This window comes from Calliopsis andreniformis, chromosome 6 (genome assembly GCF_051401765.1).
Source record: "Calliopsis andreniformis isolate RMS-2024a chromosome 6, iyCalAndr_principal, whole genome shotgun sequence".
In the NCBI taxonomy this organism is placed as follows: domain Eukaryota; kingdom Metazoa; phylum Arthropoda; class Insecta; order Hymenoptera; family Andrenidae; genus Calliopsis; species Calliopsis andreniformis.
Genome location: NC_135067.1, coordinates 2,640,513 through 2,653,993, shown reverse-complemented (window position 1 = coordinate 2,653,993; position 13,481 = coordinate 2,640,513). Strand labels below are relative to the sequence as shown.

General features: G+C 32.4%; 1 protein-coding gene across 1 annotated transcript in view; it reads right to left on the bottom strand.

Annotated features, from left to right (window-relative positions):
- LOC143180604 (adenylate cyclase type 6) overlaps positions 1-13,481 on the bottom strand; it is a 393,507-nt gene that overhangs the window by 191,940 nt on the left and 188,086 nt on the right. Inside the window, exons 6-7 of the mRNA XM_076380460.1 lie at positions 12,618-12,831; positions 7,770-8,080 (exon numbers count right to left, since the gene is read on the bottom strand). Coding sequence (XP_076236575.1) covers positions 7,770-8,080; positions 12,618-12,831 — 525 coding nt within the window. The remainder of the gene's footprint in view (positions 1-7,769; positions 8,081-12,617; positions 12,832-13,481) is intronic.

The window sequence follows — 13,481 nt, the reverse complement described above, 5'->3', positions numbered from 1 at the left end:
TTGTTGGATCATTGATATACATGGTTTCTTTTAGCAGACCTCACAAAAAGAAATCCAGTGGATTCAAATCAGGCGAACGTGCTGACCATGAAACAATTTCACCTCGTCCAATCCACCGGTTTGGAAACCTAGAATCCAATGTTCCTCTTGCTACTCGTATATAATGAGCAGGGCAGCCGTCATGTTGTTGAGACATCTTTCAACAAAATTGGCAGATCTTCTTGCAAAAATTGAGAATATTTTTGTCTTGTCATCGTTCCCGTAATGAAGTGTAACCCAATTATTTTCTCGTTCAAAATACCACACGACACATTTACACTCCATTGTCTTTTATGGTCAGTTTCTCGAACTCAGTGCGAGTAAACTGTAAACTAGCAAGATAGCTGCTAAAATGAAATTTTTGCAAACATCTTACGATTTAATGGTTTTTTCACCTATAGATTCTTACTATAATAATAATGATTATCTTACTGTAATAGTAATAATTCTTACTAATAAGGGAACATTGCTAGGTGAAAATCTCCGATTTTTATGAAACTTTGCAGGATTATAGAATAGCCGAAAATATTCGACATGTATTTTTTTATCGGTCCTAATTCATGTAAAGGGTGTGAAAACCACACCCAAAGTTGGGGCTGGAAAATATATTTCGTTTAATATCTCGAAAACTAATGCGTGTAGCAAAATGGTATAAATGGGGAAACTGTGTATTTTTGAACGATGAATCCACCTATGTAAACAGTTTTCAAAAATATCAATTTATTTAAAAAATACATTAAAAAATAGTATATTGCCATTATTTTCACTGACTACATGCTGATCGATTGTTTTGCAAATTTGTATACAAATACTATGGACCAAAACACAAAATACGGCTAAAATAGAATTTTGAATTTTTACTTTATAAACAAAATAATAGCATTCCTAGTTAGACTACATTTTGTGCGAAATTGATCCCTGAAACGAGTGGTTTTACGAAAAACGTATATCCCCATAAACTGTTTGCCATTATATTATGATACATGTTGTGTATTGTTCACTAAATGTATAAATAATAACATTGCTAATGTATACTCGCAACGTCTTGCACTCGTTGCAAACAGTACGAGAGGTTCAGTGTGAGTAACACTTGTTTCGATGAAAATGTAGCAAGTAAAGGTGGTTTAAAAATCATTATCCTTCAATAGTTATTATCTACTATACACGAACAATTGGAATTGTTCATAAATTGTAGTTTCATCCACTAATTTTACGTGAAAGTACGTTAGCTGAATGAGAATTAGGCATTTACTCATAATCTGCTGGTGTCGGGTTAGAATCTCTTGGTAGCTTTTTATTTTTTTTTTTTAATTATAGTCTAACTATAAATGTTATTATTTTACTCATAACGTAAAAATTCAAAATTCTATTTTAGCCGTATTTTGTGTTTTGGTTCATAGTATTTGCATACAAATTTGCAAAACGATCGATCAGCATGTAGTTAATCCTTAAATGCGCAACATCTCCAGCTTAAACAAAAAATAATGTACATTATTTAGGCACTAAAAATAATTGGCGTGCATAATTGGTTTAAAAGTTCTATTAGAAATTTAAACGGATTAATTTTGATAAGATACTTTTAGTCTACAATTCATTTTGCATCAGTCTTTTGATTTTAGAAGGCATTTTATAGGTGATTCATATGTGCAACAATTTACATTAAAGGGTTAAAAAGTATGAATGAATGAATAAATAGTATGAATTTAATGAATTATTTATTCTATATATAAAAGTTTTACGATTTAACAAATTAATATGTATGTGTCCATAATTATGAAAGTGGTCTAAGTCGTATATTTCTTATTTTGGGATATTGAAAGAATTACATTTGAATAAATTAGAAAATATTTCTATATTATATAACATTGTAATTTAGTATTTTATTAGTTTTGATTAATGAAAATTTATTATGAATGTGAAATTTTGTGTGAATCTCGTACGAAAATGTTGTTTTTAACGTTTGAATTGACTTAGACCACTTTCATAATTATGGGCACATATGTATTGTTTCATTCGTGATACTCTTTCTTTCTTGCTCGCTACGTTCTTTTCTATATTCCATGTGAAGTAAAATATCGGCTCAAGGCGTATTCAGTAGAGATTTACTGATGGATCAAATTGTAATTGATGTGGCAACAGCGTGACAGAACTTTCCTACGATGCGATTTGGCAATTATATCTTTGCACTTCTCATTTGTAATTCAACAAGATAACGCTAGATGCTACATTATCAAATATCTCATGTATAAATTATATGTTTTGACTAATCCTGTTTCTTCGCAACAGCGCTTCGATCGATTCGGAGTAGGCCCCGAAGGAGTCTGTCCCCTTAACCCTCGGACGGCGAACGCTAGGTCAAAAGTGACCCTGAGTCCGCTGGCACTACACATGAATGTAAAACAGCCCGCTGTCCGAATGCCAATTTCTCTTACACAAAGTTGCACAATTTTGGAACTTCTGTGTATAACTTTACCAACTTATTAATTCTATACCATGATTCGTTTTCATTAAATTATTTTCTCGTCCCGCTAAAAGAAGAATTGACGTAGTTAATATCAGCCTTACAGAGTACTTTTACCCAGCTTCCACTCAAGCCTTTTCATCATCATTCGTTCAAATACTTTAGTAAAACACGCTTAACAAAGATGATAAGTGCTTGGGTTAATTATTTCATTGTTCTTTTATACAATTAAAAAACAAATAAAACAATAATTTAAATTTATGGTAATAAATACATAAAAACAAATGAAAGATCTATGTTTTGTCCATTGTAAGAAAGTAAGTTAACGCTTTCAAATCTATATTAATTATTACATATTTTAATTCAATTACCAGCGGATATGGTATTCTTTCGCTTCTATAATACCTTTAAGACAATTCAGCATAGTACCGATTAACTTTTTTCCAATCCCAGTCTTATATTACTCCTTACTTTATCGAGAAATCTTCGTTTCAATCTAATTTTCTGAAATTCATGTTTTATTTTGCACTTCAATTATTACACAGTTTGTTAGAAAACAAGAACGAAGAAATTGTAAACAATCATGGCTTCTTAATTGTACCGGTAAGTAAATAGAACTTACTATGGTATAACCAATGATTCCTGTCCATACGTTGACAGTAAAGAGCGTCTGAATCTCTGTATCATGACACGAGAGTTTCTAAACGTTCAAATTTTGGCATTCTGTTGGTTAAGGAGATTGATACTGGGGAAACTGCTTTCATCCGTGAACAGGATGTTTTCCAAGAAATGTGGTCCCGTTCTCGTTTTTGCAGTATGTAACGATAAAATCTTCGTCACATGACATCATTTCTACGAAGTTTTTATAGACAATGAACTCTGTAAAGATGGAGACCTCCTTCACGTATGTCATGCGTGACATACGTACTTTACGATTTATTTTATGTAAACTTATCAGTAGATACACACGAGCCAAACAATAACACGCTCCTCTTTATAGCAGTGGATACGAGCACGACTTGCTTCCTCCAGGCGAAGAAAGAGATTTTCTATTAAGTCATTGAACTTTGTATCCAATTGAAGAAGTTTCAATTGCTAACTTCTAAATTCTTATGGAAGTAGTTTTATTAATACATGTAGAAAAAGTAATTATCTCGGACCTACATGAAACACGACACTGGTAAGGGTTTTAAACACGCTTCTACAATATCTGCGCTATTTTTAAAGCATTAACGATAGTTTCAAACAAACCACGACATTCACGCAACCAAAACCGTGGACAGAAGGTGATTTATAATAAATAAAATCAGTTCAAAATGTAATGAAACGTTATCATCACTATCCAAGATAAAGGTTTTAAACACACTTTTACAATATCTGCGCTATTTTTGAAGGATTAACGATAGTTTCAGTTAAACCACGACATTCACGCAACCAAAACTGTGGACAAAAGGTGATGTATAATAAATAAAATCAGTCCAAAATGTAATGAAACGTTATCATCACTATCCAAGAAAACGCTTGAGTTCCAACTTATGGATTCTTTAACTTTAGTCCTCCTCACGAGTAAAATTAATTTTTATTTTATTTCAAATTAATTTGTTTGACTTTGAAAAAACTGATTAAGGTCAATTTTGCAGCACCTTGTATATATTAATTTCTATCAAACTCGGAGTATAAGTTCGACCTAGCATAGTCATGACATATAGCTTTTTTATTCGTGGAACGTGAGTAAATGTATTTAATGCACTAGTTATATTAAAGACTGAATTTCTTCTGTTTAGTTCAATTTCAGTATCTCTTTCTAGCAAAAGTAATTCAATACCTCAATACCTTTCTAGCAATAGTAATTCAATGTCTATAGCAAAAGTAACATTTTCTCTAGGTATCGCACAATGAGTAGGTGAATTTAATGCTTCGTATAGTTTCTAAATATTTATTAAATAAGCAGTAGTTACGCCTCTTTCTTCCTAAGATAACAGATTTTTGTACCTCGGATCGAGAAAGGTAAGATAATTTTAATTTATTTTCAAGGATTTCACATTCTCGATTGTGTACGACATTTAATATCTTTTAGAATTAATTGTATTTTACTGGACATCAATTTACGCTGAATAAAAGTCGCTCACCGTTAATTACTCATATTGCATTCTTTTGGTAGCTACTTTGGTTAGTGCAAGAACTGTTATTAATTCGTAGGTAGTGGGCTATTCGGTTCCTAATAAATTTGTTTCGTGCAATTCTTAACAGAAATCTTTTAATGCCATTAATTTTTCTAAAATATTTAATGTAAAAGTCCACCTGATAACATGATCACGCTAACTGAAATTGATGGAACCGACTTACACCCTTTCATCCACTAGATTCCTGACAGGATAGAGGCCTCCGTAATCTCCGCTTAGGGTTAATGAAAAAAAATCATCATAGCACTGAAAACTCCATTTAGTTTGTACGACATATTACTGCATTGATACCAATACAATTAGAAATAACCAGCTTTACTGATAATACTTACTTAATTACTTAAATGTAGACCTATAGCTGTCCAGAGTCTGTCTTGAGCGACTCTACTCTGAACCTGCAGCGCAACCGTCGGACTTTCCCGAAAGACCATCCTTTCTCAGTAACTATTATCGGAGTAACGACTTTGATCGCTCCCTACCAGAAGCTTGATCTTCACCATGGCTCCAAACGATATCGGGAGCAAGGGCTCCATCCGATCCGATCAATATAGTAGAGGTAGAAGAACCTACTCTGCGTTCCTACCATCATTATGTTACATCTAATCTTCATCTGGTCTCTTTTTCCGTCGTTAATTTGCGAGAAATGTACCAGCATTTCATAAGTCAAAATATTACGATGAGAGATTGCGATTGACTCCGCCGAGATAATTCGGCAAAGCAATGTATAACCATCCTTCTTTTTTAGGTTATGATCCAAAAAGGAGAATTTACATCATTAGAGATCATCATCGCGTCCAGTAGTCTAGAGTCAATAGCTTTGTTCGAAATATACTGCGTGTGCTGTAATATTGTAACAACCAAGGCGACAATTTGTCATTCGAGTAGAAACCTCCGTTAAACGCATCGAGGAATCCGTGAATAGGAATTGTATACGAAACCGTATTAACCAGCGATTAATGAGAAGCTCCTCAACCAAACTTGACAATCGTGACAGAGATAGAAGCGATACCGATAAGCAAGAAGTTGGTATGTAACTCGTATTTCGTTAAATATAAATAGTTTATAATATACTATAATAGGAAACAGGTTAAGTTAGTTGTAAGTACATTTTCGGAATAAACTGTCTTTTCTAAATAGTAATTACAACAATTCGAAAAATTTTTTCCTATACTTACAGCTACCACTAGGCCTTAGTTCTAGTGATATAACTTTTTAAATAATCACCTTGATTTTCTCCACTTCTAAACAATTGAGTGAAATTAGCCAAAGTGTATGTTTATTACTTTAAAATGTCGTTTATACTACTCGTAAATAATTAATCCTGAAAAATATCACGCCGTTAACAATATTTACAGTAATATGGTAACCCAAGTTAAATTAATTGCACCTAAAATTTTGACAGTATTCTATTTATGCCGTACTGTTCTTTGCGAAAAACTGAGCAAGCTTTACATTTACCATTTTCTTCTACTTCTACTAATATCTGAGAAAATAGATTTTTCGTTCTAAGTTATCATAAGAGTTACAAATGAGTGCAGAAAATCTCATGATACAATTTGAAATGGGATGCCACAGAAAAAGTAAAATAAAATTCTGAGAAGCAAAAGTTATAAAATGAATATATTTGCAAATAAACAAATCTACAGGCTGAAGTGTTGGTAGGGGCTTTACTTTTTGCAAGGAAAACAACTCTTCACTTAGCGAACTGCGTAGAAGACTATTTTAATAAGAAAAAAATATACAGGTTCGTCTCAGCGAATACTGTACAGTGCGTTATTTTCTAATATATTAGAGATAACAAAAATTGTTTATACCGGATTGCATGGTTTGAAGGCCAATTTATTAGCGAAGACGAATTTTTTATAACATTATTATTACATGAGATATGATGGTCAAGTTTGGTTTTTTAAATGGAACTATATATTTTTTTACAGGTCAGTTAACAGTGTGTTTCAAGACGAATCCAGTGACATCTAATTTATGTACTTTTTTAAATTAATTTTCGAGATATTGTGCTTACAAGTTTAGCGATTTTCGTCGAAAGAGAACCTTAGTATCGGTTTCAAGGGGAAATGCCTAACACGCGCCATCGGGAGGGAACAATAGACCGCCCGCAGTACCTGCTGATCAGAAAGATTCTCTTCTGAGGAAAATCACTAAACTTGTAAGCACAATATCTTGAAAATTAATTTAAAAAGGTACATAAATTAGATGTCGCTGGATTCGTCTTGAAACACACTATTAATTGATCTGTAAAAAAATATACAGTTCTATTTAAAAAACCAAACTTGACCATCATATCTCATGTAATAATAATGATATAAAAAATTCGCCTATGGTAATAAATTGGCCCCTTCGAACCATGCAATCCTGTATGAGCAATTTTTGTTATCTCCAATACTTTACGAATTAACGCACTGTACAGTGTTCGCTGGAACACCCTCTATGTTTCAGAGTGGTTAGTGATAATGATAGAAGAAGATTAATAAATACTGTATATGAAAAATAAAAACAGTTAAAACGTATTAAAAAATGAAGCTAATAAGGGCCATAAGTATATTAGAAAGTTGCATCAGTCACTTTCACAGCATACAATAAAAAGTAAATTATTATGCTACACTGAATTATTTGTTATTCTTTTGTCATATACATAGCTCAGCATTAATTTTGTCATATAGTTACATAATTTAGAACGTTGCATTTCCTTTTAAACTAAAAAAATAAAACTCCTATTTTATATGCTATTTTTTTATCACGGTATTTAAGCTGTAATTTCACTGAAGCAATGACAAGAAATTTGTTTGATATTCCATGTTTCTTAAAAAAGTTACTACTTTGGATAAAAATGCTTCTACAGTTTAGTATTTATAGAACACTTTTTGAAACATACAACAACAACAAGCAACAACCAATTTCTTGTTGCTATCAACATGGGGATGCAATTTTGAACGTGTTCACAGTGTTTTTGCAAATACACGGTCATATCTGAAAGCGGAGTTACCGAGATTAAAAACCTCAGAAAACAATCACCGAAATAACTGTTGCATGCGAAAATGCAATATATGAACATCAGTAATTGCACTCACGTGTTCCATCATGGCTGGATAATGGGCTGGATAAAGGGTAAATACGCCGATTAGATGTGCTACGGAGAAAATGAATCCAGCGATGCAAGCGTGTCGCAGTCTGATGGGGAGCAACGCGTAGGCCATGTAAATGAAAAAGCATACGGCCCAAACCGCTGCGAGTGGACCACCGCTTCGATGTTCCTTTGATCCGAGAGCTAGGTGAATATTCAAGGCTACTTGAAGAGCCAGAAGTGTCATCAAAATGATTCCACTGACCCCAGCTAGCCAAATTTCGTTCATTCCTGGCCTGGATATTGCTGCAACCAACGCTGGAAGTTGACACAGATTAGAGTTAGCTGTGCTAGGGAGTATTTGCCAATGTGATTGCTGTATTTATAAAATAAAATGATATAGGTCATATTTTCTAAAATTTAAATATACACCTAAATTGATGCGAAAAAGTTTATAGTTTTAATAAAAGAACATTGACTGAAAGGAATGTTTCCAATAACATTTGCGTATGTACTGTTCGAATTAACTTAACCGAAAATCGAAATTGAGCATTAACTAATTCCTTGATAAAATGTCCGACTTAGATGAAAATGGCCTTTATGAATATTATTTGGAAAATATATTAGGTAACGTAGTACTGTTCTGTGCGAAATAGACACTTGTTATTCTAGTATAATATACAGGTCAATTTAACATATAATATAAGTATTATGTGTGTTTTCGAAGTCGTGATAGAAGTTTCTTAAAATTCGTATAGACTGGCTTTAGCGATCCGAAGCATTCAGGAAAGTTATGTCTCATCGATGCAGTGTATTATTTATCTTCCGCTGCCAACACACCACCACAAGACGCAAATATAATTTACTTTCCATGAAAAAATTGTGTTTATACATATTTATATGTAACAAACATACTACTTTTGTAATAGAAATTTGTCTTTTTAAGATAAGCATAATACATATGTATAATGTGAATTATGCATTCAGTGTTTGTGATAAATCACTTATTATGAAAGGAGAACAGATTTATTTAAATATTATATTTTTTCCATTTTACTCAAACAGCTTTATATTAATAATTTTATCATTTTGATAGTATACCATGATTTAAAAAAACTAAGATACATTAAATTTGAAGACCATAATGTAAGATTTAATAAAAATTAAATAATTTCGAAAATAAAGAAAGAAGCTGTAGAAAATATTCATACAGTAATTGATAACAAATAATACATTCTATAATTTCAAATTATATTGAAACTAATTTATAAAAAGTATATGCAATTAGACATACTGATGCGCTCTGTAAACGGAGTGTTAAAGAAAGCGTCTTACCGTATGCAATATAAAATAGCGGATAATTAAAAAGCTAAGTGTTTCCGGACATGTGTATACATGACTTTTATTCATTGTCTTTGTGTTTAGAATCTATGTGTAAAGCTACCAAAGCGGTGCATCTTCATAGTTAAACAAAGATAAACGAGAAATGAAATACTATAATGAGCATTTATTATGACAGATGACGCTCAGTCCTAATATAATTGTGATATTTCGAGAATGTTCTAGAAAGACACACGTAAGCATATTCTGCAAGATCAGCGCTGGCGTCTTCGCCGTCCGACGGTGTTGCTAACATAATCATATATGGATATGGTAACGTGTGACCCCATATGCGGGAAAAAGGAGTTTTCCGCATCCAGTTTTGTTCAGTTAAGCAGCTCAATAAACGGAAATTTGTTGTTAAAGTCATCTGGAGGATTCTAATTCTTTAACTGCTCGCGAAACCTAATGACAGTCTCCCATACGAACTTTAGGGACACCTAATTTTTCAAAGTGTGTTGCATCTTTCTTGTACTTGCCCTATTCGTGTATTTCTAGTTGAGTTTCAAACCACCTAATTAAGCAATGGAAAATCCGAAGTGTATTCTGGTATCTCAATAGCACGTACTATATCATAAATCCAATTTGAATCAAACAGATACGAGCGACCAATTGGGTCTATATCGCTACCTTAGGTTTCCCTCAAACTTAAACAAACGTCTATCGCACTTGCATCCACTCTGCAAATCTGTATTGTGTATCACCTACTTGATAGAAAGTATAGTAATTATTAATTGAAAAATGAAGCGAGAAACAAAATCATTTCGTGAAAATCAGATGTTCAACTTTGAACAACAAAGAACAAACTGTAATCAATTGCTGATTTGAATTTTCTACTAGTAAAGAACGGCGCTAACAAATAGAGTATAATTTAGCATTTCCCATGCTATTCAGGCTTTGCACATATTGTAAGAGCTTACAATAATTATAAATCTGATAAGACCAGCTCCGTGTATCACAGTTATTCTAACGTTTTTGAGTTTAATGAGAGTATTGTGGTAAACGTGTAATGTTTATGTACTATCAATCCATGCGATCTTTTCCCGTTTATTTAATGGTTAATGAAATTTATTGGTAGCTCAATGCTAAATGTTACGTACTTAGGTATTTAGTTACCCCAAGGGGGTTTAAAATGTCCCTCCTGTTGTGAAGGGGGTGAGCTAATTGATTTTTATTCAATTTATGATAATCAATTACCGTTCATCAACTGGACAAACCTAGCTTTCTCGGATAACGTAAATGGGTGATTGATACAGACATGTTGATAACTGTACTATTTTATTTTTCACTAACGAATTGATTTAATTTCTCACTTTACCCTTTATGTATATAGAATTGGATGGTGTGAGAGGTTCAGATAGATCGCCTTTCGTACTAACTGACATTTTTTACTTCGGAAGCAATAATACAAAGAAACGGGAAACAGAAATGCACCCACTTTTTTCGTGACTCTCCACGCTTCGCTCGCCGCGCTCTCTCCCAACGCACCGCACTGCTCACGCACACGCACACATACACCTATCTCGTTTTTTCATGTACTCAAGGGAAACCAAATTGCTTCTTGTTAAAGAATTCCGCTTGCAGCGTTACGGGGTGATCAGGTCACACCCGGGTTTGTATTTTATAAATTTATATATTCATGTTCGGTTACGCCACACAATTTTATTTTGATGTAATGCTATCAGTTCTGTTACGTGTGACCATCGAGCAGTTACTTTATGTTTGATTAATCACTATTAGTAGTTTTACGCAAAATAGTTGTGTGGTCGCGGTAGCAGTGTGGTATCTAAATCATGTAAGATCCTCGAAGACGATATGCAAATAGTACTGCCATCAAAATCTTCTCATACAACTACGAGCAGTGTCAAGGTGTAAATCCCTACTTTTACTTCACTTTGTCGGTAATTTCGCTGGCCTGACATATTTCGATCTACCCCCTTAATGGGTTCGTGTTGGGATTGCAACTTATATATATAATTGTGATATGAAAACCAAAATATTTTTCATGGTATATGTATATCCAGTAAACATGTTACATATGATATCGGTGGACACACACTTCTTTCTAGAAAAATATAACTGATACACAAATAGTATGGAAAACTTGCCGAAAGGTGTACTTGTTAATAATTAGACCATTCTGGATTATAATTCTGATGAAAAAGGGGTTCCCAAGTACATTTTAGGTTTAATTTTCCAATTTGTGTATGTCTCCTAAAGTGATGCCTATTTTGCAAGTTTGTTAGAACTCACACTAGACTATTCGTTAATGTACTTGGTCTTATTTGGTTTTGATACTTTATAAAATCAGAATAACCACGGTTTCTGTGAATGTACTTGGCAAATGTTATTACACTAACATTGTTTTTGTTAAGTCTTTTTAACAATAAGTATTAGTCGTAATATTAATAACACCTGTTGGAAACCTATTTTCCCATTTTTTCACCCATTTTCCACCTTAATAAGTAGTGAAGCAGCCTTGCTTTTCCTTCTAAACGCAATTTGGAAAAACTCATAAGATTCGTTGAAGAGGCCTACAGGGTTTCCACCACTACCTACCCTCTTAAGGGGGACCGTTACTCGCTTTCGGTGAAGAGAGTTAGGTTTTGATTGACTGTCGAACTGTATACACTGTTGTAGTAATAAAGCATTTTATAATTAACATATAAGTTAATTATTCCTGAGAATCCAACACACCTAATGTAGTGTATAAATACTTTCGTCCCAACGAAAAGGGGATGTGAAAAACTATTAATGAGTTTAGGAGAAAATTATTTACTAAATACATAATATTAACATAAAAAGTAATTTTACTTAATAAAACTTATACCCTACTTGAATAATTACTTTGAAAAATAATGATATGTTACTTGTATTACATTGTTTTTTGTTATTTTTTTTTGTTATTTCCTCTTATTATTATTTTGTACAGTACAGAACCAACAGAAATCTAAAGGATTTTTTGTACATTGTTATCGTGAAATATTTGGGGATTCGGTACGGGGTACGAAACGATTGTTAATATCTCATAACCTGTTGGCTCTTTAGAGCGAGAAATCGTGTTAATGTATTCAACTTAATGAGTTCTACTGATTAATAAAGACATCAGTTAGGATGTCTAATCTAACAATATTACATAATACTATTCAAGAAAATATTGATCTGTTCCATTTGATGTCTTCGCAAAAAACTAATCTCCGTTAGAGATCCAAACTACTTGATAGTTTAACGTATTTGCATATTAACCACAATCAATATGTACATGACGAATTAAATACATTAAAGTTATTAAGTTTGTTTTTGAAAATATTTCGGTAAACATACAGTAAGCATATTGTATGGTTGTTAACAAGTGTCAGAAATGTAAAGAGGTGATTTTACATGCTAAAATAAAACAAAAGTTGAAAATAACAAAATTACGTTCAAAATTTCGATTCCAAAATATTAATTGTTGAAAGTTTGTCGTAATTCTTACCTGCATAGACACCAATACAGACGATTAGTGTGATGGCCAGGGACAGGTTTTCAGGTCTCTCTAACGTGACTACAAATTGCTGATTAGTCCCGAAAATGAGTCTCAGGATTAAAAGTAGGCCTAAAGCGAGTGCCAGCCCCACTAGGAGTCCAAGAACATGCGTCATATTGCTTTGATTCATTCGTAAAAAGTATCGTTGATACAGCATTTCAACCTGAAACAAATGTAAAAAAAAGAAGAATTGACAAACAGTTACTAGTTCTCATTGCTTATCTATGAACTTCAGTATTCAGTAGTTTATGCAACATATGAATAGATTACCTTTCCATTTACCAAAAATATTTAAGAAATTTTATATATGTATATTCAATAAAACTTAAACTATCAGTCCTAACATTTTCAATAAAATATGACTTTTTATCAGTATGATTAAGACTCTTCTAGGAATAAATAAAAATTAAACATTGAATGTAAACATACTAAAATATCTAATAATCCTGAAATATAATTTCTGTAATTATATTAATATTACTACATTTGATTTATTCGTGTATTACAGTCATATACCTATTTTTTCATTAATTCGTTATGAGCAAATTATAAGCTACTCATTGATACGATATTATTCAAAGTAACAAAGTTTTACTTGCATGAATTGTTAGGCATATTTTTGGTAGAATTGAACTAGAGTACCACTCACATAAATTTAAAATGTTTGATTACTGCTAACATTTGACTTTAATGTTCTGAATTTACAATAAATATAAAATGAACAAAAAGCATTGTTTTATGTTACATACAGCTTTTCATTTATAACGTACAAATTGTTTATACAATAAAAACAGAAGAATAGTTCATTTTTAT